This window comes from Filicampus tigris, chromosome 6, assembly GCF_054856515.1.
Source record: "Filicampus tigris isolate MCC_2025a chromosome 6, RoL_Ftig_1.0, whole genome shotgun sequence".
NCBI classification, from domain to species: Eukaryota; Metazoa; Chordata; class Actinopteri; order Syngnathiformes; family Syngnathidae; genus Filicampus; species Filicampus tigris.
In genome coordinates this window covers 26,179,413-26,203,132 of record NC_141222.1, presented here as the reverse complement: position 1 = coordinate 26,203,132, position 23,720 = coordinate 26,179,413, and the positions used below count along the sequence as shown (strand labels likewise).

Sequence of the window (23,720 nt, the reverse complement as noted above, 5' to 3'; positions counted from 1 at the left end):
GCATTCAAATGGTAATAATCGTTTCAAACAAGAAAAATACTCCAAAGTAATATTTTTTTCAAACGTTTAATGCAAAAATCTTCGTGTCCCAAATGAAATGTTTTCTGAAGATGTTATTTCCATTTTATATGTATAGTGACGTACCCAAATGCAAGGAGACAGGAGGTAAAAATTCAGTGCAATATTAAGTATTTAATTAAAGTAAAACAAAAAGGCAAACAATTCACTGGGATAACCAAAAACACTGATGTCCAAAAACAATTAAACAAACGCTCGGAAAAAGAACTCGGACTTGACGCTGAGCTGGCAGGCAATTGACAAATCACAACAAACCGACAAGGTCTGAAAGAAAGCTGGGAACTAAATACAGACAAGTTGACGATACAATGAGGAACACCTGGACAAAACACAGAGGGTAGGCGGGAGCTGATTGGCTAACACCAGGGACCGGGATGACATGCACAGGTGGACTCAATAACTTAATGAGAGACAGGTCTTGCGATCCTTATAAGACAAAAAAAAAAAAAAAAAAAAAGAGTTCATAAAGTTCCATAAAAAGTGTCCAAATAATCCACAGTCAAGTTTTATGGTGTACGTGTAGATGCTTTCCACAATGAGTGCAGTAGTGATGAACATCCCACAGGTCTGGAATCATGAAAGGAATCAGGCAGAAGCCACAAATCAATCTGCCCAAAAAAAAAAAAAAATAAGAAAAATAGTTCGAAAAAGGTAGCGAGATGCTAACGTGCTAACTCGCTACTCACCCAGAAAAGGCCATGACGCAGCACAAGGTGTAGGCGCTCTTGCCAGGCATTTGTTTGATTTTGGTGACGACGTCCTGGCCGCAGTGTGGACACTGAATGTTGCCTGGAGAGCTGAGCAGGTTGGACGTCGTCAACGTTTGTTCTGACGTCGGCTGGATCACCACCACTTCTGTTTGTGAACAAAAACGGGCACAAAAGGAAATGAGAGTTTGAATTCTTTGGAGATGAGAGAGGAATGTCTTTGACTTTGATGAGGATCATCTGTTACAGTTATTATGGAATTGAGTTTGTTCAGCGCTGCTAACGGCTTTTATTTTGGTAGGTTTCTACTTCCCTTTGGCTGATTGGCACCCAACAAAATCATAACCTTTACCTTTACCAGCCACCAAAAACAGGAAGTAGGCACCTAATAAAATAAAACTTGACAGTCGCATTAGTCATTTGTTCACAAAAACTGGTTGATGCTGGGCCCGGCCCACAGTTAATTCAGCAGCACAAAAACAGGAAGTATCCAAATAAAACCATTAATTGGGAACCTGTTTTCGCTATCCTTGATCTGACTCACAGCTAGAGCTGCCATTGACCAGCATTTTGTGAACAAAAACACTTTGAACGGCATCTACTGTGACCCATGTTATTTGGAGTTGCATCTGTTAAGCCACGTTAGCGTTGTTAGCGTTGGCTTGATTGGATTGTCAGCCAACGCTGGTATTGACCAGCTTGATATTATCAAAGATTTTGACGTCACCGTTGTTGTGCGTTTGGCTTTGTTTAACGCTGCTACTGCTTTTACTTTGGTAGCTTTTCTACTGTCTGTTCCAGTTGGCTTGACTGGACCCGCACCAACCTTTTGTGAACAAAAGACTTTGACGTACGGTCCATCTGGTGTGACTGAACTTGGAGGCATTCGGTTTGTTACGCACCCGACGACGTTAGGCGGACGACTGGAGCAGTCTGAGGCGGACTCAAGACAGTTGGCATCAAGACAGGAAACGGATCTGGAGACACAATAGGCGATGAAAAAGGCCCACTTATCTTGGAGACTGGCTTGTTAAGCCGCAATCTTACTGGTCTCTTGATAGGGAGGCGGGTTCGCAGAGTACGAAAAGGAAGCGTAATAAGAAGGCGGAGGGCAAACGTCAAACCCTTCCTCGTTCACAGCGGAAGGTGGCAGCGTAGCCTCGTCGTACATCGGATCGTCCATTGGCCTATTGACAAAAAACAAGACAAAAACAAAAACAAAAAAAGCTGACAATGAAGACAAATTAGCAATCAGGATGTTTTCATCCGATTCTGTTCATACCAAGGTTACCAACGTGAACGAAAACTGACAAAATAACAAAAACTAATATTGAAAAAGCATTTTTGTTCAGGAAAAACTAAGTGATTTCTTTTCAGAACTTGATTGTGTTAGGGTTAATTTCAAACACTGAAATGTCATTTTCTTTTAGTTTGTTCAATATCCATCACAGAATTTACATCAGCTGATCCGGTTCCCTGTAATTAGGTGACAGTTACACAATTAAGGGTGCACCCGAGTACGGTTCCAAAACTAGTTTTCATTTGACAGATGAGGCAACTACTGTATATAGTCCATGATGTAAAATCTATAAACAGGAATTAGGGAGTATGCAAAGTTTGAGTCGCAACACAGACCGTGCGACTTCTCAGCCTTTTGCTCCTTGAGACGTTTTTGTGGCTCCGTGGGTCTCTGGATTTGGGGGTGCTGAATTTTTCAAAACATCCCAATTACCACCGTTCTTCATCAAATATACATTTTCGGTCATATCTACGAAATTGGATTATATTTTTATTTATTTATTTATCAAAATACTATTTTACATCCTCACTTATGAAGTTTTGGTAAATACTTTAAATGTTCATTTTTGCGTTCATTTAGAATATCGTGTGGCTGGAAATGACACACGAGAGTCTTAAAAATATACAATGTCCAGCACCTGCAGGTAAACCTATTGGCGGATTTATTTTCCCCCAAATATTTATAAAATATTTTTTATTGTTTTTGTTTTTATTTGGGAGGCATATATCAATATATCAATATGTAGATTTAAAAAATTTTTTTCTTCTCATTTTCACATTAATTCAAAAGCGGGTCAAAAAGTGTTAAGAATATATTATTCCGTGCATTTTGACAACATTTTCACAATGATTCATACGCTTTCTTAAGCATGTAATTCTACCTTGGATTAACATGTTCTCGATTATATCGAATTTTGTGTACTAGTATCGTTCAAAAGGTTGAAAAAGATTGTTTCATTAGCACCAAAATAAACCTCGTAAAAACAATAAAAGACAGTCAACTTTTTTCAAATGTTTCATCTTACACTCTTTTCCTTGTGTCATTTATTCAACTGAGAAAAATTCATCTCAAGTCATAAAATTGCAATGCTGTAAATTCTCAAGTGTTTCAAAAGAAAGCAAATGCGTATTTAATACCCGTCATGTACGTCTGAAAGTATAATATCTGTTGATGCGTGTGATCCGAGAGCAGCAGTCTTACCTTGCAGAGAGTCGCGAGCCCGACTGTGAGGATGCGACATGTACTGAGTTGTCGGTGATAGCTGTGGAATCAAAGCCCGTCCAACCAGTTCTTTACTGGTTCATGACAGTATGCAAGTCATGAGTAGATTTGAAAAAAAAAAAAAGCTTTCTAAGCTCTTCCACTAAAATAAAATATTTGACTGCTAGTCTTTTCAACGAACGACACATGAAAGCAAACTAAAACATTTGCATTTTGTGAGTTGAATCATACCAATGAAGTTACAGCACCGACTGACTCGCTCCAATTATGACACAATTCATATGATTGCGATACGATACAATTCACCGAGTGCAATACGATTTGATGGAGTCAAATTGTGATGTGATTCACTATAATTCAAATATGATACGACACCATTTAAAAAAGTCACAATTCAATACGATTTGATTCACTCCGTTTATTTTAGGATTCACTACAATTACGATGTGATACGAGTGACTCCAACAAGAGTGCAACGTGTTGAGATTCATTTCAATTACGATGCAATGTGATACGATTCGCTCTGATTACAATGCAATACGATTCGGTTTGGAATACGAATCGCTCAAATTACAATAAGATTTTCTCCAGTTACAATGCAATACAATTTACATCACGATTCACTCCAGTTATGGTGCAGTACGACTGACTCACTTACATTGCAATCCGATTCACGCCAAATGCGCTACAATAGGATTTGATTCACTCCGACTGTGATACGATTGATTAGCTCCAATTACAATGTGATCGATAAAATTGAATCTCATCGGGCTGTGTTATGGTTCGAGTCACCTCAATGACAGTACAATTTTATTCATAACAATTCTGAGGAGATTTGATTCACTCAAATTATGAAATGATTCACTAAAAGATTGCTGTGATATCATGGACTTTCATAGCAATCCAATGTGATACGATTCGTTTAAACTATAATTATATTCACCTCAGATACTATGCGATACCGTACAATTGACTCCAATTAGATGTGATTCATCCTATGAGACTCTTTACCTCAATTACAAAACAATTAACTCCAGATTGTATACGATTCAACTCACTTCAAGTACGACGCCATACGATTTGATGCACGTTCATCACGCCGTGCCATAAAATCGGATTTGCTCCAATTATGATACCACCGACTGCTCCAATCACACTGCAATGTGATGTGAAACGGTTGACTCCGATTCAAATGTGAGCCAATTGACTCCAGTTCCAAGGCAATATCATTCGATTATGAGACGGTTTGATTCATTCCGATTGCGAAGCAATATTATTTGATTCACTCCATGTTCGATACGATTTGATTGCAATTACTCCATTTAGAACACAATCCGAATGACTCCGTCTACAACGTAATACGCTGGCAAATCGCAGTGGGTAGGAACAGGTGCTCTGAAATTCAGTCCTACCCGGCGAGACGTCCTACTAATGCCCAGTGCGCTTGGTGCACGCTTGCGCACAACACCGATAAGTGTTTTGGTGGGAGATTTGTCCCTTTTTGTCCTACCTGTCGTACGTTCGGTTAAAAGCGGTGAATACTTATTATTTTCGTTTTTATTGAGTCTTATTTGACTTTTTCATTGCTTCAAAAATACGTTTGGCGTTTGTTTTCCATCATAGCTTTTGAGCACTGTGTGTTTTCTTGTAGTAGCTTTTGAACATAATGTTGATCACATTCATCACGTAGCGTTTGAATGTGACTCAATTGTCTGGACGTCCGACCTGCTTGCGCCTCCGTGTAAGCATTTTCTTCATGATTTTTTTTCAAGTTCTACCTATCAGTCTGTATCGAAACAAAACAAGATAAATGCGCACGGTAGTATTCTTTTGGCGGTCAAATCAGCCTTCGGTAGGAAGTTTTGAGGGGGTAGGACAATTTGGCAGAACACCGGGCCATCGTGTTAACAGCAAAAATCTGCGTACATCTGACGGCCATTATATGCATTGAAAAAAAATACATTATTTTTATATATATTAAAAATAGATATTATTTTTTTCAACCCCCTCAAATTATTGAAAAAAATAAAATAAAATAGACCGGCAATAAGCATTTTCCACAAAAAATGGGTTGCCCCCACCAAAAACAACAACAAACATTTACTTTTTTAAATTTTTTTTAGATATTGAAAAGAAAGTTCAACTCACTCCTGATTCAATGTGCTGTTTGTGGTGGTCATGAATTCTTAACGCAGTCTTGAAGCGCCTGACAATCGAAACGACGTTACCTTTTTTCGACATGACCTACATTTCAAATACATCTGACAATTAGGGGAAGTTAAAACGAGTTGCCATTAGTTTTTCTTGGCTGGTGAAGTTGCCAGTTGACTTTAGGAACAAGCTATGTATCTCTTTTTTTTTTTTTTCCCCTTCCGTCTCAAGCTATGTATCATCAGTATATACATGATCCGCCAATGAACGTCATCAGTTATTCACACAATAAATTTGGTAACAGAATCGGTGTGGCTAGCTAGACGGTTACCATTTTTGTTGTTGCGTCTTACAGTTGTGAGTTGAGTGACATAAAACTCAAAACAGCTCCAAATTGCTGACGTACGCTGTAACATGCATTCATTTGCCACTTGTGACATTTGCATTCGTGCACTTTCATAACACTCACAGAACTTGTTTGTTTTATAACACCGTATTTTATAACATCGTATCATGAATGACACTTGATCTTTTTGGGGGTGTGGCTCACACAGATACTAGAAATATTTGGTTTGAACTCAAAATACAATTGTGACAATAATAAGAAAGTCGAGCCGATGGAGAATGAAAAACATTTTTATTGGTTGTTTTGCAGAGAGCTGTTGAATTTGAGTAAAAGGTGCAAAATAACTTCAAAATAATATGTCTCAAGAAAGCAAGCTACTATTTTGTCCCTGAATTGTTAAATAAGAACAGCAAATCTGTCAGTTAGAAAGGAAATGAAGATTAAACAATTAACAAAAGCCCAGCGAATCGGACAGCATTATGTTTAATAATCTGCATGATGCAGTGTGATCGTTGTTAACGATAACAGTCCTAACAGTGATTGTGTGATAATTGAAATATCAGGCGCGTGAAAACTCAAACTTTATGGAAATGTAAATGTATAGAGAAACATTGATTCAAAATAAAAAAAATAAAAAACAGAACAACATATTTCATGTTATCATTACAAAATACTGATTGTGCCTCAAAACAGGATTGCCAATTAAAATATTGACTATGGAAACATGGAAATGCATAGTAACCCTTTTTTTTTTTTAACAATAAGAATAACAATTCTGTGTCATCGTTGTTAACAATACCAATTATATCACAATACCAAGTATAATACATTGATTGCACCATCATCCAAATATAGTGAGATTCAAAAATTGTATACATCCATCCATTATCCAAGACACTTATCCTCATATATGTGTATATCATAAGAGAGAGAGAGAGAGAGAGAGAGAGAGAGAGAGAGAGAGAGAGATATTCTAGTTTTAATTATTATTATTAAATTTGCTTTGCGGCATACATAATTATGCCCTACATAGTCTGCCTAGCAACAAGAGTATTTTTTTTACAGTCTGTGTGGTGTTGTAGTCTGACTTCCTGTTCCTGCTACCTCTCCCTGTCCTTTCACTGCTGTGTGGTGCAGCGGAGCCCCAAGGACACTGCCAATTGATTTTTACTGGATCTTGGGGGCATGCATAACTTGGCCATACAAAGCCTCCCTAGCAACAAGTCTTAACTTTAAGAGTGGACGTGTTGTGCAAAGGTGATTTCTGACGCATCTATTTGTTCACAAATTCTTGGTTCAATTCTGTTTAAATTTGGGCTTGGGGCGCATGGATAACTTTGCCCCACGAACTCTGCTAAGACATGAGTCTAACTTCAATGGCAGAGGTGTTGTATTATTTCACGTTAGGTGATTTGCCTCACGGAGGTTTTTAAGGGTACTGTCAAATGCAACCTAAAAAAATATAATTTTTTCTCTAACTCATAACTAACGTTCAAGGAAGAGCAAACCATCATTTAAATATACAGAACATTGGTGGACAATGACCATGAGCAATTGCTTAAAACATGCTAAAACTGTGCTGCTGAAAAAAAGAACACATTTCACATGGAGCTAAAACAGTAGTTAAACAGTGACAATTTTTTGTTCATTTTTCTAAAGTTAAAAAAAGTGACTGTTTATAACAAGGACAAAAATGCAGATGTAAACTAAAAAACATCTTAAGGTTATAAAAATGAGTCGTTCATTTTGTTCCAAAAAGATTTTGAAAACATCGAATCGAAATTGGGATCTGAAAATGGAATCGAATCGGGGCTTGAGTGAATCGCTGCATCCCTAACAAATAAGTGCAAAAAGGTCCACAAAGTGGTTGATACCAGTCAGTAATCCACAAATCAGCCACAGACTATATTCCGCAGCCCCTGTCATAGATGTGTAGACGATTCCGACAAAGGGGACAGAAGTGGTACACGTTCCAGCAGCTGGGTATGCAAAATGGAATCAGGCAGAAACCGCAAAAGAAGCTGAAATGCAAGAAGAACAAAACATGGAAGAGGTGACAATAAAGAAACAAGGCTGCATAGGGTGTTGGGTGTTAGGGTGTTTGTGTTAGGGGACCCCCAAACCCTGAGGGAGGGTGGTTAGGCTGAGAGGTTAGGGGGGTTTGCTGCTGTGAGGCGTTAGGAATGGGCTCAATGCGCACACCACAGTTAGTCACGCGAGGCAATGTTAGCAACAAATCAGGGCCTTACCATGCAAAGAGTATACTGAAACACATGATGAAGGCAGATGACGACGGGATCAGTACTTTTACGGTCGTCACGTCCTGATGACACTTTGAGCATCGAACAGAACTGGGAATGTCCGTCAGATCGCTGAGGGAAATGGTCCGTTGTCTCTGCGGCTGTGTCACCACCACTTGGGGTTGCGTTACGTGCGCCGTGCGAGTTTGTTGTCTCTGCTGGTGGACCGTGACCGCTGGGAGACAAAAAAAAGATAGATGCATGAGGAGTGAAATGAAACGTACACTAGAATCATGCTATCATTTTTCACTGATTGATCCATTGAACATTATTTTCAACCGTGCAGTACAAACTAACTAACAAATTAAAAATGTACAACATGAATATAGCATCGTAAAATGTACAAAATGAATCAAGCATAGTAAAATGTACAAAATGAATAGTAAAACACTGTGTTACAGGCATAGCCTGAGACCGCTACGTGTTGTGTGACGTGTGCTGGAGCGGCGGGAGAAAAACCCGGAAGAGAAGATTGCTCAGGGACTTGACGCCTGGTTGGCTTTAGCCACCACGCTGACTGCTGTCGGACGGAAGGTTAACGACAGTGACTGGTGGTCGGAAATGGAGCAAGAAGATGTTAGTGTTTTATAGTTACTGCTGGAAGAAGTACAAGTTGTCCCTATCTGCGGAAGTGAGTGAGGAGATCGTAGCTTGGAGTTAACAGCACTTTAATGTGCACACGGGAAGCAGCAGGGCAACATGCAGCCGCAACGGCATTCCAAACACGTCTGCCTCGTCTCCCGTAGGTGGAGTCTGAGACACCAACTACGGTAGCCACGTAGAACGTATGTGGTAACACGTACACAATTATATTTTGTTCTTTTTCGATCTGCGCATACTAGTGACGGGCATAACAGTTCTTTTCGGTGAACTGAATCATTAGAATCAGTTCATCAAAAAGAACCGTTCAAAAGATTCGTTCACCGAATCTTGCGGGACGGGCCTTTTTGAGATAGCTTCAGTCTTCATAGCTGGGTAGGCCTTTAGACCTTCTTTCGTAAACATGTGACCAACATAGCAGACTTGTGGTCGAGACGAAACTTGCACTTTGCGCATTGCCTCCGAGTTGGATCTCACGTGTACGCTCAAGCGCTTTCTTTTGATTTAGTATCGTGCGCGGTAGCATTGTGACCTCCCACAATTAAGCCATCAACTATAATAGCACGAGCCCGGGTAGCCGGCAAACAATTGTTCCATTGAGCGCTGGAAAACCCCACTTACTGAGTTTATGCCAAATGGCACACGGAGAAAGCGGTAGCGCCCAAAAGGTGTGCTGAATGTAGTCAACATGGACGACTTTTGATTTAGCTGTATTTGCCGAAAAAAAAAGTTCTTGGCATCGCGTACTGAGAACAGAGTACCTGACAGTTGAGACTACTTCTTTCACACAACGCATCGGATAGTGGGGTCTCTTTAAAACAGTGTTCAAGCACGATCGTATTTCTTCACTGGCAATTCTCCTTGTTCATCACTGAACACATCTTTTTAGTCCTCTTTGATATTTTTGACGTCGTCTGCTCTGGTCTTTATACCAACCTGGTTCACATGAGGGCTGAGTGTGACAAGTCCAAGACGCATACATACACGAAATCCCAAAAGTGGAATAACATTACGCTGTACGAGGAAGAACGGTAGTGTTTGTTGCTGTCCATCTAAGTAGCATGGCAGTGTGACGAAACCTGCAGTTTGACATTACATTTTGCTCCTGTGGCAATTGTCATTTCGATAGGTTTCCCGTGTACATGAAGAGTGACAAATCTTGCATCTCTATCTTCTAGTCGAGCATTGACAGTGTCCACAGATACTCCATCAATACCAGCTTGCTGACTGCTCAACTGCCTCCGCAATTATCGCACTTTAGTGATGAGCTTGGCGTAGTGCCTGCCTGATTATTTCTTTTCCCTGTACTGCCCTCTAGTGGAGTTCGGCTGTAACGCATCTACTGTGGTTGCTAGCTTCGCTAAGGCTTTCGTGTTTTTTCAGCCACTTCATGGAAACGGCAGATTGGAATGGCTTTAAGGTTAAGTCACGATCCCGTAGCAGAGCATTTCTGATACGGTCATTGTTGATGCCACACACGATTCTATAACAAATCAGTGATCATCCGTGAGCTCTCCAAAGTGACAATTTTTACTTTTAACATTAAAAAGCAGAGACGGAATGCCTGGTGGAACTACCAATTCGTTGGACTTTTGTGGCATTCGAGGTTGCACTGCAAGTTTGTCCTTCCATGAAGATGTAAACAGGACGAAATGAAGTGGGTGAGGTGAGATTTACATACCCACTGCTGGTTGCTGGTTGAAGACTCGTGACCCCTGGTTGGTCGTCACGGTGGGCGTCCTCAAGACGGGAAATGGATCCGGCTGGACAGTTACTGTAAAATAGACACTCACATTGTTTATGGAATTTTAGGAAAAAGTTGAATTGATGTATTTTGGGTATCTAACAATATTTTTCAAAAATGCTAACTTCTAGACCTGATGACATCAACAATTGCATTTTGAGGCTGAGTTTGTTGATGTTGAACTAACTTCAGGTGGACACACTCTAAAAACAGTTGTCAAAAATAACCCAAATTGGGTTAAAATCGACCTAATTTGTCAAGAAAGGACCGGCTGCTGCTTGGGTCACTTTGACCCCCAGTAATTGGGTAATTCAATTATGACCCAACTTTTGGGGTTAAATGAATTGCACATTTCCCTCTCAATCCTTAACCACCCTAACCTGCTTCAAATCCTATTTTTCTCTTTCTGTCTGGCCAACCTGCATACATGAGCGCAGGACGAAATGAGGTGCTTGAGATCTTCATACCTACTGTTGACTGATGGAAGATGACTTGAGACGTCTGGGTGGTCGACCTCAAGACGCGAACTGGATCCGGCTGGACAGTAACTGCATTTTTGAAAAAGTTACAATCGCCTTGATGTATTTTAAGAAGAGATCAATTTATTTGAGTGTAACATTACACTTGTGACGACAAATTTGTGCAACGTTTGTGGTGGTGAAAGCGCTATATACTGTATATAAAGATGTACTGTATTGTAAGTATACTTTTTCGTAAAATGAGGTTGAGAATTACCTACCCACGGGTGGTTGATGGATGGAGTCTTGAGACGTGCGGTTGGTCGTCCTTAAGGCGGGAACTGAATCCCATTTTGCTGCAAAACAGCGACTCACTTGATTTACAACACATTTTTGAAGAAGTTGAAATGAAATTGATATATTTTGGGCATTTAATCATAAATGAAAATTAAAAAAAAAACTATAGTAAAATACCCAGTTTCAAACAAGTTTAAAGTGACAGTGTGTAGAATGTTATTCAGTGTTCATTCATAAAAAAAAATTTAAAAAAAACACTTAATTGCAATAATATGCACAAAAAAATGTTCCAACACATCAACGTACATTTTTTTTTTATATCGCCATTTTCTGCTACGGATACCCGAAGGAGACAAACGTTGACGTTGTTCCTCAACATCATGACCACAGCATGTGTAACAAATGCAATGCACTTACTTTGTCACTGAAGGGAATACTACATAGAAGTCGTTTGTGATGACATTTTGCTTGCACCTCTTGCCTGCAAAATGTGGACTCACTGACGCAACGTAGTGTGTATGCTTCAAAATGCACGTGTTTTGAGTTTAGGTTGTTGCATTCTATTAGTTCACCACTAGATGGCACTCTACACACTGGAACTTTAAATCAAGGTCATTCTCAGAAAATAGGCAGTTTTTAATAAAAATGAAAAAAAAATGCAACTTCTTTCCCATCAGTTTAACAAAAATGGTCATTGTTTTATGAAAAGGTAAATGTCAATCTCTTCAATTTTAACTTTTTCAAATAGTACAAAATTATGTGTTCTTAAAATGAAAATTTGTCCTCACAATTTTTATGGAATATTTATCATTTTACAAACTTTTAATACAAAATTGTAACTTTTTCTGTAATATTTCAAGTTTACATTTTTGTAGAATTGTTTTTTGCTATTGTGGCAATTTTACAGAAAAGCTGCCTTCTTATGAAAAGCTCATGATATTATAGAGAAGAAAACAAGAACTTCAACTGACTCCCTTTTTTTTGTAACTTTTGTAAAAAAAAAAAATGCAAATAAGGAAATATTAAACTCTTCATACTCAACTTATTTCAAGGTAACGTAAATGAACTTTTTACCCTTTCTTTTTCAATCAAAACTATAGTTTTACAAACTAAATCATACGATTCAAAATGTATTACTTTTTCAACCTTTGCTTTTTTCAATGAGTTAAGTATACTTTTTTTTTTTTTTTGTTAATGACTTCTATTATTAATGACACGTTGAAGTCCACTCGTAATATTACATAAAAAGGGAGCTATTGAAGTCAAACATGATAGTGTTTGTCATTGCAATTACAGCAAACGGATGAATAGGGCAACACTAATAAGGCTTGATGTGTTGTGGCCTAACTTGTCTCTTCATAGGATGGCGGGGCCTCGGAGGGCACCTGATTAGTGAGCGGAGGCGGCCTGTGGAGTGTAGCCTCCTCGTACGAAGGCGGTTCCATCGGCGGGTAATTCTGTCTGGCCGGACGCTGCAGAGAAAGTAGTATTCAAAATTAGTTAGTACTGTATCAGGGGTCGTGTCCAGGAGCTCTAGTGAGTACATTCCAAGTCGTTGTCTTTGTTTTAGGCAGCGCTGGGAAATAATGACACTGATGTAACTTTAGGTGGGGTGTGTGTAAACTTGACTTTAGCATCTCAACTGTTAACATTCGGATACGTTCTCAATATTTCGTTTTCCATGATTATTTCCACTTGTTAGTCTGCGGCTAAACTTCCTTTTTTTTTTTACGCTGGTCCGAACTATTTAAGGTGGGGTACACACACAAAGTCCAGATTTTGCCCAATTCACAACAAAGGACGTCAAACGTCTTAAAAGATTGTCTATAAGATTATTTTTCTGTCTGGGGTGCCTTAAGAGTGCATTTGTCCCGATAATTGGGTGAGAAACGGGTTGGGGTCAGCAATCTTAAATATTAAAGCACAGCATAAACTAAAATGTTTATGTGTGTGGGGAAAGCCCACGATTTTCCTGAGTCATGACTCCGCGGACTGTGACGTCAATAGTAAGTAGCGCCCGGGACTGCCGAACATAAGAAGCGGCGGTAAATAAACAAAACAAGTCGATTGTCGGCTCACCACTTTGGCGCTAATACATCACCTAAAAACAACATTTGCCTTCAGAGCTTATTTCTATGTCATGCGATCAAGTCCTAACGCTAACCTTAGCCACAGGGCTACTTGCTAATCTCGCGTGGGGGGGAAACAAGAGTAAACAACAACGCTCACTGATGATGCTCTTTCACTTTTGGCAAATTCTCAACAGCTTCGAGACCGGTCACAGATTTCAGAGTGCGATAGTAAAGATTGTAGATTGCCAGTCTTACCTTGAACAAAGGAGGAAACCAACTGAGCGGAATAACCTCAAGACTTAACACAACAGCACATTGCAGCCTGTTGGACTTGTTTTACCTTTGGAATGTGAAAAATTTGCTTTACCACATAGCACAAACTTTGTGTGCGTAGTGTTGAATCCCGATCGTAAAGGAACAAGGTCGTGAACCCGGTTACAATGACGGATGACGTTTTTCTGGCACTGAAACCACTAAGTTAATAAAAAAAAAATCGAAAGAGTAACTACTTTCAGTCTAGACAATGGGGATTGGGTGACTTCAACTTCCTGGTCCGGCCAAGACGCTGGCATCAGCTGACCACAGATCCAGCCAAAGTACTGGATCTCTTCTGGGGCAGTCTCCTTATCGGTAGTAAGGCCGTTGCTCTGCTTCTTCAGCCTCAAGGCTCCAAATGCTTAGTGGAATTGCAAGCGCGATTGATTGAGTGATCGCTGAAATATCAACTGGATGAAAACTCGGAACTTTATGAAAACATAAAAATATATCGAAACGATTTCAGATTACATTTAATCTTATCATTGCAAACGGTTATATCACAAAACAGGATTGCACGATGATTAAAATATTGTGGAGGAAAAAAAACTTGATGATGGAAATGCGTAGAAACACTTTTTTTAAAAAAAAAAAAACAAAATAATAAAGCATCACACTGCAATGGCTGCACCATCATCCAAATGGAGTGAGATGTAAAAAAATATATATATATAGAAATACTTTCGGTTTACCACAGACCACAAACGTCTTGTGCGTTGTGTTGAATGATGATCATACATATTTTGTAGCTGAAGAAAAAAAAAGACATATATTTTTGTGGACTTCAACCAAACCATCAGCCATCCATTATCTGATCCGCTTTTATTCTCACGAGGATTGCGGACGTGCTGGAGCCTATCCCAGTTGTCTTCGGGCAGTGGGCGGGGTACACAAAACCCAACAAGCATTCACACCCACAGTCACACCTAAGGACAATTTACAGCATTCCGCTAACCATTCACTCACCGTGCTGCCGAGCGAAACATCGTTTCGGATTCAAAAACTAGTCACGATCACGAGTGATTGCTTAAAACGTACTTAAACTGCTGTCGTAAAAAACGGAAGACATTTCACACGCAAAACTGGAAAAATGCCACTTTTGCACACAACAGCAATCCAAAGAATAGCAATGACACTTGCATTGGTTTGGTCCTCATTGATTGATTTTAGGATTGACACATAACTGCAAAAAGGTCCACAATGCGGTTGATACCCAGTCGGTAATCCACAAGTATGCCAAAGGCTATCATACGGTGTCCCTGTCAAAGACGCGGAGACGTTTCCGACAACGGGGACAGAAGTGGTGCACGCTCCAGCAGTAAGGTATGCAAAACGGAATCAGGCAGAAGCCGCAAAACAAGCTGAAATGCAAGCAGAACAAAATATAGAAAAAGGTGACAATAAAGAAGTGAGATTTAATAGATTATTAATATTAATAATAATATTGATAAATGTGGGTTAGTCAAAATGTGAGTTTGGGCAATAGGGGTTAGATTTAGGGGCGGGGGGTTATGGTTGGGGGGGGGGTGGTTAGGTTACACATTCAGTTTAGGGGTTTGGGTGTTTGTCGTTGGTAATCGGGATTAGGGTAAATGGCAGAGGTGGGCGTTTGTCAATACTGACAAAAGGTCCGTCAGTCCGGCACCAATGGACGCCAGTTTCGCTAGCGAATGACGGTAAATAAAAAAATACAAAACGGAAGCACCGACGGAAGCGGGTTTTTGTCCATCAACGGAATCGTCACTAACCGGGTCAGTGCCGATGGACCTTCTCAAAACGTTTGAACATCGCAAGTCAATCTACCTGTGGTTGTGTGCTGGCTGCTAAATTTCTATCAGTTCTCATTCTCCAAACCTGCTCCTTTTGGAGCTTGTCCCGGTCGGAAAAGGTTGTGTTGTGATACCTTTCGCCAGTCCCACAGACCGCAATGATCTCTTCTTCTTCTTCTTCTGTTTATAGGCGAACCGCAATGACATTGTCCCATATTGTTTTTATTTCACCAATCATCATGCTGTTTGTGTATGTGTGTGTTTTTTAAAAAATTTTTATCATTAAGATGTGTGTCCCCTGTGCTGTGCCCACGTAAATAGTAAATAGTACGTTCTCGACGCCGATTGGTCGCCGCCCTGCTGCCGAAGAAGAAGATGATGAAGATCTGACGATCCTAAAATAGTGGCGACGAACTGTAATTTAGCCACGACTGAAGCTCGGTTAAAAGGAATGATGTTGGACCGACAACGATATGAAATAATGACGGGATAACGACGACGGCCCGGGTGGCCCGGCCAATGACGACCGACGAATGACAAACCGGTCAAATTCACCGACGCGCCCACCTCTGGTAAATGGCACATTGGGTTATTCCCGACATCAATAAATTAGTCACACAAGGCAATGTTGGCAACGAATCAGGGGCTTACCCTCCAAACATGAGCCCCAAACAGACCATGAAGGCTGCTAACGACGGGATCAGTACTTTTACGGTCGTCACCTCCTGATGACACTTGAAACATTGCACATAACCGGGATGGTTCCCCAGCTGAGTGATGGGGATGGTCTGTTGTCTCTGCGGCTGCGTCACCACCACGTGCGGCGTGCGCGTTTGTTGTCTCTGCGGGTGTACCGCGCCCACTGGAGACAAAAAGACGGACGCGCGGCGACATCAGCTAATGTGACATACAGTGGAAAGGACACCAGTGATGTCGGTAATTAATTACTTATAAGTAACGTACTTAGGGTTTGCCATCTCCCTGAAAAATAAATACGGTATTGTATTATAAATGATAAATGTGGAGTTTTGCCTTTCCAGCATTAATCGTTAAATGTCCAGTAAAAAAGATTGGCTTTATTTCAAATCTTATTTCAAAATGTATTTATGTGAAGTAGGGGTGTAACGATGAATCGAAAATCGATTTAAAATCGACACTATTAATCGCTTCGATGAATCCAAAACTCGAGTTGATTATATTCTTCTAGAAAATGATGCCTTGAAATGTGGTTTTTTTTTTTCCATTCTAGATTTTGAATGTGTAGATCAAATTATGCTTTTGCGTCAAACATCACGGCGTATTGCATTTGTGGATGGTTGCAGAACTACACTAGTGCACAGAGACAAGCATGGTAGCACTTTTTCAAAAATTGAATCGAAAATCGGGGACTGAAAATTGAATCGGGGCTTGAGTGAATTGTTACATCCCTACTGTGACGTGAAGTCTAGAAAGACTATCTTTTTATTTGTTTTTTAAAGTAGCCTTTTTATGTTCAGTGAAATCCAGAAAAGGCTCATTATTTTTGATGATAACAGTAATTATGGTAAGTCAAAAGGCTTGTTTTTACTTTGAAGTTGAAGTTTCTTAGTCACTTTTAAAATCAAGTAATCAGTAAAGTAACGGAGTTACTTTTGAAGTGAGTAATCCATAAAATAACTAAATTACTTTTTTAAGGTAACTGTGGCAACACTGAGGACACAAAAAAGCCAAAGAAAAAGCCGAAGCCGAATTGCTGGTTGAACTACCAATTTGTGCGACTTTTGTGGCATTCGAGGTTCCACTCCAAGTTTGTCCCTTTCGTGAAGCGATGCGAACAGGACAAAATGATGTGGGCGAGATTTACACACCCACTGCTGGTTGACGGACGCAGACTCGCGACGTCTGGGTGGCTGTCACGGTGGGCGTCCTCAAGACAGGAAATCGATCCGGTTGGACAGTTGCTGCAAAGCAGCCATTCACATAATTTACAACCCATTTGAAATTTGGGGGGAAAAAATGGACAGAAAATGTATATACTGTATTTTGGGAATCCAACAAGACCATACAGTACAAAACGTTTATTCTCAGAAAATGACAACTTTTGAAATAACTACATCAGCATTAGCAATTGTATTTTGAGGCTGAGTTTGTTGATGATAAACAGGATGCTAGGTTCAGGTGGACACACTGAAAACAGTTGGTCAAAAATAACGCAATTTTGGTTGAATTTGACCCAATTGCGTTGTCAAAAAAGGGACCGACCGGACGCTGCTTGGGTCATTTTGTCACCAATAATTGGGTTATTCAATTATGGCCTAACATTTTGGGTTCAATGAATAGCCCAACTATTTGATAGATAGGACTATTCCCTAAATAATTCCATAACTCAACAAGGGGTGGATTTCATCTCAAAAACTTGGTTACGCTCAGCAAATAGTACCCAATTAATCCAATTATGACCCGACACAAACATTTCGGGAACGTGGTTAACGTATCAGCTATGAAACCCAACAAATGGTTAAATTGACTCAACACAAGCAAACCGCAAATTGGGTTCATGAAATAACCCAACTGATTTTAGATTGCTGTGCAGTGGCCAAGGTCTTGCTCGCTCATGCAATTTAAAAATAGTTGGGTCAAAAGTAACCCGAATTGGGTCAAAAAGGGACCAGCCTAACTTTTGGGGTTTTTCATTTAACTCAAAAAGTTGAGTCAAACGAATAACAAACAACCCCCAAAATGGGGTCGTTTTTTTTTTTTTTTTTTTTTTTACAACCCCTCCCCCCAAATTGTGTTTTTTTGTACATGACAACCCCCCAAAATTGACTAATCAAAAACTGACTTTCAACATTTCAATACGCCACATTTGTAAGAAGGTGTGGCCGAGTGACGCCCAGTAAAAGGTGCTGCAGTAGTAGTTTCGGTTGATGTATTTTGGGGGTCCAACAATAATATTGAAAGTTTCCATTGGACCCACTTTGAAGTGAAGTCTACTTTTTTCATAAAATGAGGTTGAGCTTTACATACGGACACTTGGTTGATGAAAGGTGACTTGAGACGTTTGGGTGGTCGCCCTCAAAATGCAATCTGGATCCGGCTGGATAGTAGCTGCAAAAAAGTTACAATTGCATTGATGTAGGAATAAATGAAAATTAAAAAAAAAAATTAAAAAAATCACGTTCAGCTGTTTAGTTTCAATTTATTTTAGTGGAATATTTGTGATGACAAATTCGTGCAACTTTGTGGCGTTTAGGTTTGTAGTAAAGTATACTTTTTCGTATAAAAAGAGGTTGAGATTTACATACCCACACTTGTTTGACGGATGAAGTCTTGAGACGTGTGGCTGTTCGTCACGGCGGGTGTCGTAGAGGCGGGGGCGGGGGCTGCATCCACATTTACTGCAAAAGAGTGACTCGCTTAGTTTACGACACATTTAAAAGTTTTGAAAACGTTGGAATGATAGTGATATATTTTGGGCATTTAACAATAAATGAAAATGCAAATTAAAATCATCTTTAAAAATCAGGTTGAAACAAGTGTCAATCAATTGGTCATACATACAAAATTGTAACTTTTTCAAAACTTTTTTTGTGAAACTGCAACTTCTTTTTCCGTCATTTTGCTAACAACATCACTGTTGAAAATGTATATTATGTTGAAAATGTAAATGTTGAAAATGTCAACGTTTGTCTCTTTAAGTTTAACTTTTTAAAATAGTAAGAATTAGAAAAAATATATCTATGTATTTTTATGAAATATTCATAATTTTATTAACTTTTAATAAAACACTTTTAATACAACACATTTAACAAAAGGACAAAAAAAAAAATTGAAAAAAAAAAAAGACTTTCTTTCTGACGTACAGCAGATGATGATTTGCCCATTTGTCCAATGCTGCAATGTAGCCCCAACTGCCCCAAAAGGACTTACTATATGTCAGATTTTTGTTTTGAATTTCGTATCGGTGGCTGATCTCAGCAGCCTCCGCGAGTACCCGATACCTTAAAATAAGGCTGGTCTTGGCCCGATATTGATACCTGGTATCGGTACTCCCCCATCCCTGACTAAAATCAAATGAAGAAGTACACTTGCAATATTAAATACAAAAGTGAGCAATTTGAGTCATTGTTTTTCAAACTGTGTGCTATTGTCAGGTGTGCCGAAGTAAATTATCCAATTTGTGTACCTGTGCGGTCTAGCGCCTGGCCGCGTAATCATGTCTTTACTGCAGTGTAGTACTCTTCCATACCAGCAGGTGGCACTAGCAGCAGGTAGCTAATTATCTTTGTTTAGAGACAGGCGAATTAGTGACGCATGTTTATCCAAACCGGCCCATGTTTCACACTTAAGTACCAGTATGAAACATTATAAAATACTTATTCAAGACGTTATAATATAATGTCATTCTTCAATGTTAAAAAAAAATGCTTATATAAACAATATAACACTTATATTGTTAAAATAATCTTTTTTTTTTTTTTTTTTTTTTCACAATTTCAACTGGAGGTGTGCCGCGGGATTTTTTTTTTTCAATGAAACAAATGTGCCTTGACTCAAAAGAGTTTGAAAAACACTGATTTACAACATATCCAGTATGTATTGTTCATCATGATAATTGATGAGTTGTCACCAAACTTGTCTCTTCATAGGACGGCGGGGCCTCGGAGGGCACCTGATAAGAGGGTGGAGGCGGTTGGTGGAGTGTAGCCTCTTCGTACGAAGGGGGGTCCATCAGCAGGTAGTTCGGTCAAGAATTGGGACGCTGCAGAGAAAAACAGTATTCAAACTAGAGAATGTGAAAGCTGAGAAGCGGGATGAAAAATTGTGGAAAGATATCCAATAGTGTCGAATGACATGGAGTGACATGGAGTAACATACGACGGGCCGGAATGAGCTGAGCATGTTGAAGTTGGAATGGATGGAATTGGTCGAGAAATGTAGAAGTAGGTGAAGGATGAAAAACGGTAGGGAGGAAGCAAGGAAAGTAGGAAGCAGGAAAAAAGGAAGCAAGGACAGAAGGTAGCAAGGAAACAAGGAAATGGAAACAAAGAAGGAAGGAAACCAGGAGACAAGAATGCAGGGAGAAAAGGACGCAAGGAAGGAAGGAGACAAGGAAACTAGGAGGAACTGGAGTGTCCCTAATACTTTGACCAATATGGCCACGGACTTGGTAAGCCGACACACAAGAACTGGAGTGTACCTAATATTTTGGCCATTGTTTCCACCTCACTGGGTACACTACACACAAGACCTGGCGTTTCAATCGTTTAAAAATGTAGAAATTAGAGGAGGAAAAAAACGTGTCTTTTTTTTGGGGGGGGGGGGTATTTTAACGGTGAAAATGGTGAATTTTTGGTATGTGGGATTATTTGGCACGTTTAAAATTATTTCCAAGGTGAATTGAGTGAGCTGAGCATTTAGAATGTGGAATGGGAACGATGTGATTCTGTTTTGTTGACTGTGCCATTGATAAGGGATAAGGATTGTTTTTGTGGGAATAATAGTTGGAAAAGGTGATTTTTTTGGGGGTGTATTTAGTATCTAGTTTTTCATTATTGTTTCCACTCATTCGTCCGTATAGCCATACTTTCCTTCCTTGTTTACATTATTCTGAACAATTTTTTGTCCCGATTTTGCCCATTTCCCCCCCACAGAGGACGTCAAACGGCCAACTACTCGTGTCTCATAAAATTGTCCTCCAAGATTATCCTCCTGTCTGAGGGGTGTTTAGCGTGCATTTGTCCCGATGATTGGGTCCGAAATGGGTTGCGGGGCCGACAATCTGAAATGTTAAACGTGCAATATTTACGACCAAAAATCTTCACCTATGTTGGGAACGCAGACGACTCGTTCGACGGAAAGTTTGACGAACAGAGCAGCAGTGAATAAACACAACAAGGACTTTTGTTGGTTTGCCATTTCCGTGCTATCATATCAACCTTAACACAAGTGAATTTGCCCTCAGAGCTTTTTGTATATCATGCGATCAGTCGCCACTTGATACAAGAAATGTCTCTGTAAGGAAAGCCCTAACCTTAGCTAAAGGGCTACTTGCCAATCCCACGTGGGGAAACTCGAATTAAACAACCTCCCTCGCCGATATTAATTTCGCCTTTGGCAAACTCTCAAAAGCTACGGGACCAACTGCGAGTTCAAAGAGTGTGATGATCGCCATTTTAGAGTGCCAGTCTTACCTTGGACAAAGGAAGAAGCCAACTGAATGGAAATAACGTCAAGACTGACCGTGACGTTACACCGCAACCTGCCGGACTTGTTTTGCTTCTGGAATGTGAAACATTTGTTTCATCACACAGCAAAAATTCTTGCGCATAATATTGAAATGGCAATCATATAATAACAATGACAGATGGCATTTTTCCTGGCACTGAAGCTACTACAAGTTGTTAAAAAAAAAAAAAAAAAAAAAAAGTTTAACTAAAAAAAATGGACTCCTTTGACTCTAAAATGAAAGTGGCACAAAGACGGGGATTATCTGAATTGTTCCCTGTCCAGCCAAGACGCTGGCCTCTGTTTCCTCAATCCATCCATCCATCCATTTTCTTCCGCCATCCATTTTCTTCCGTTTATTCGGCGCCAGGTTGCGTGGGCAGCGGCTTCAGCAGGGAAGCCCAGACCGCCTTCTCCCCAGCCACTTTGTCCAGCTCTTCGAGGGGAATCCCACGGTGCTCCCGGAACACCTCAGCGGGGAGGCATCCAAGGAGACATCCTTGCTCGATTCTAAGTCCCTCCTCCCGGGTGGCAGCGCTTCTCGTCCTTTCAACTAAGGGTTGAGGAACCTCATTTCGGTTGCTTGTATCTTCTTCTTTCGGTGAGAGTCGAAACGTAGACCGACCGGTAAATGGAGAGTTTCGCCTTTTGGCTCAGCTCCTTCTGCTTCCGGCACCCCTGAGCAGACCTTACCGGGGAGGTTCAGGAGTGCGACCCCCGTCATCAACCCCGGGGTGTACTAAATCTTGCAAAAGTTATTTGCCCGTACATATCTGTACATGATCGCACGTGACACGTGATTTGCGAATGGCTGCTGTCACGTGATCGGAAGTCATCTTTAAAAAAAAAAAAAAAAAAAAACATGGCGTTGCGGATATTTGTGACCCGGGAGGAAGAGCGTATTGTCTCCAATACACGGCGGTCATGTTTGAAAAACGGTTTGCACCTGTCCAAATTACGCCCAAAGCGTACAACCTGACAGGGTCTTTGGGAGATGAAACACATTTGGGGCCTTGGGACCAATAAAACCGTGGGCCATGTGACGGACCTTGGGCGATAGAGGAGATGGATCCAGGATCCTTGTTGAGTGAGATGGCCAGAGAAGGTCCAGAAAAGATTTCTCAAACCAGTCAAGCATTATGATCATGGTTTTGCTCTAAATGTATTAAAGATCATCAGCCAAATAGTGTATAGAGTGTCGTGCTTTATTGGAGAAGACCGCGGTAGGCCTGGGGCCGTATTAAAGTTTTTTATATACATGGATGAGGTTTTCACAATGCGGACAGATGTGATGACGATCCATCAGGCTCTGATTGTTGAATGCTATTACAAATAAAGCACACATGTATCTGAAACAGACAGATCAGATAGATTCATACATTCGATGATTCTTAAAAAAAAAACAACAACAACAAAAAAACGCACGCAGTATATCTCACCCGATAATTGCAAGAATAACACAAACAAGACAGGCAAGCCGACCGCGGTGTGATTGGACTTTGGTGATGACGTCACGCCGACAGCGAGGGCAGCGCACCAAGGCGGGAAGTCTTCCCCAGCTGAGTCGACGGAACAGAACCACCGTCGTACCGACTTGCGATCCGCAAACGAAGCCATGGGGGGCACATCGGCGCAAGTCAGTGGAAGGACATTTGAGTTACACTCGAGCTCAGTGTTTTATACCTGCGGTTGGCATATGGACTACAACTCCTTCGATCTGCGGGGGCGGCCTTGTGGCAGGTGTCAAGATTGGAAGTGGGTCTGGCAAGACTGCAAAACAGAACTTCATGGTTACCTCTCATCTAACATTGTGCCATTTAACTCAAGGGAGCACTAAAAGTGAGCCCAACGAAATTCTTTCATGTTTTGGTTGTTTGATTTTCGTCTTGGTATTTACATTATCAAGAGATATTTGTGCATTTATTGACATGTTTTCTTTTTAAATTGGTCCATTCTAAATGTGTCATTTTTACATAAAAGGAATGTTAGCAACAAAACAAAACTTTAGTTTTTTTGTTTTTTTTTAAATGTGACATGACAGTACTTTTGAGAAAAAAAAAAAATTGGTATATTTGTTTGATTGTTTTACCCGAACTAGCAATTTTACTAAAAATTTGCAGTCCGTTTATCGCCCTCCGCCTGCAGCCACGGGACC

The 23,720-nt window shown here is 40.2% G+C and overlaps 3 protein-coding genes and 1 long non-coding RNA gene across 6 annotated transcripts; all 4 read right to left on the bottom strand.

The window, feature by feature from the left end:
- Positions 1 to 125: 125 nt before the first annotated feature.
- LOC147146491 (lipopolysaccharide-induced tumor necrosis factor-alpha factor homolog) lies at positions 126 to 1,972 on the bottom strand. Its single transcript, XM_086033470.1, has 4 exons — positions 1,833 to 1,972; positions 1,688 to 1,762; positions 765 to 933; positions 126 to 686 (listed from the first exon to the last, which is right to left on the bottom strand). The coding sequence occupies exons 1-4, from the start codon at positions 1,966 to 1,968 to the stop codon at positions 578 to 580; spliced, it is 489 nt and encodes a 162-aa protein (XP_085889596.1). The 5' UTR covers positions 1,969 to 1,972; the 3' UTR covers positions 126 to 577.
- A 4,105-nt stretch (positions 1,973 to 6,077) lies between these two features.
- On the bottom strand, positions 6,078 to 13,892 carry LOC147146490 (uncharacterized). Of its 3 annotated transcripts, XM_086033468.1 has the most exons (7): positions 13,530 to 13,892; positions 12,551 to 12,674; positions 11,187 to 11,261; positions 10,915 to 10,995; positions 10,385 to 10,477; positions 8,053 to 8,278; positions 6,078 to 7,824 (listed from the first exon to the last, which is right to left on the bottom strand). In XM_086033468.1, exons 2-7 carry the CDS (start codon positions 12,645 to 12,647, stop codon positions 7,707 to 7,709), a joined length of 690 nt encoding a protein of 229 aa, XP_085889594.1. In that variant the 5' UTR covers positions 12,648 to 12,674; positions 13,530 to 13,892; the 3' UTR covers positions 6,078 to 7,706. The 3 variants fall into 3 exon arrangements, with proteins under 3 accessions (XP_085889594.1, XP_085889593.1, XP_085889595.1); XM_086033467.1 differs by having other exon boundaries at positions 10,919 to 10,995; positions 12,588 to 13,892; XM_086033469.1 differs by lacking the exon at positions 13,530 to 13,892 and having other exon boundaries at positions 10,919 to 10,995; positions 12,551 to 12,697.
- Positions 13,893 to 14,044: 152 nt separating this feature from the next.
- LOC147146489 (uncharacterized) lies at positions 14,045 to 22,289 on the bottom strand. The gene is made up of 8 exons (XM_086032824.1): positions 22,191 to 22,289; positions 21,532 to 21,619; positions 20,010 to 20,099; positions 18,643 to 18,735; positions 18,365 to 18,445; positions 17,206 to 17,298; positions 16,010 to 16,220; positions 14,045 to 14,950 (listed from the first exon to the last, which is right to left on the bottom strand). The coding sequence occupies exons 1-8, from the start codon at positions 22,287 to 22,289 to the stop codon at positions 14,836 to 14,838; spliced, it is 870 nt and encodes a 289-aa protein (XP_085888950.1). The 3' UTR covers positions 14,045 to 14,835.
- A 474-nt stretch (positions 22,290 to 22,763) lies between these two features.
- On the bottom strand, positions 22,764 to 23,343 carry LOC147146488 (uncharacterized). The gene is made up of 3 exons (XR_015087127.1): positions 23,249 to 23,343; positions 23,005 to 23,158; positions 22,764 to 22,914 (listed from the first exon to the last, which is right to left on the bottom strand). It is a non-coding gene; the product is annotated as an uncharacterized LOC147146488 (long non-coding RNA).
- Between the last annotated feature and the right edge of the window lie 377 nt (positions 23,344 to 23,720).

Coding starts and splice junctions, on each gene's coding strand:
- LOC147146491 (XM_086033470.1), bottom strand. CDS start 1,968: ATGGACGATCCGATGTACGACGAGGCTACGCTGCCACCTTCCGCTGTG. Junction 934..1,687: donor CGTCCGCCTAACGTCGTCGG/GTGCGTAACAAA, acceptor GTTCACAAACAG/AAGTGGTGGTGATCCAGCCG. Junction 687..764: donor TGCGTCATGGCCTTTTCTGG/GTGAGTAGCGAG, acceptor TTTTTTGGGCAG/ATTGATTTGTGGCTTCTGCC.
- LOC147146490 (XM_086033467.1), bottom strand. CDS start 12,748: ATGTACTCACTAGAGCTCCTGGACACGACCCCTGATACAGTACTAACT. Junction 10,478..10,918: donor TCATCTTCCATCAGTCAACA/GTAGGTATGAAG, acceptor TCTATTTTACAG/TAACTGTCCAGCCGGATCCA. Junction 8,279..10,384: donor CAACCAGCAACCAGCAGTGG/GTATGTAAATCT, acceptor TTTGTCTCCCAG/CGGTCACGGTCCACCAGCAG.
- LOC147146489 (XM_086032824.1), bottom strand. CDS start 22,289: ATGACGGGGGTCGCACTCCTGAACCTCCCCGGTAAGGTCTGCTCAGGG. Junction 20,100..21,531: donor GGCTTCTTCCTTTGTCCAAG/GTAAGACTGGCA, acceptor TTTTCTCTGCAG/CGTCCCAATTCTTGACCGAA. Junction 16,221..17,205: donor CGTCCGTCAACCAGCAGTGG/GTGTGTAAATCT, acceptor TTTTGTCTCCAG/TGGGCGCGGTACACCCGCAG.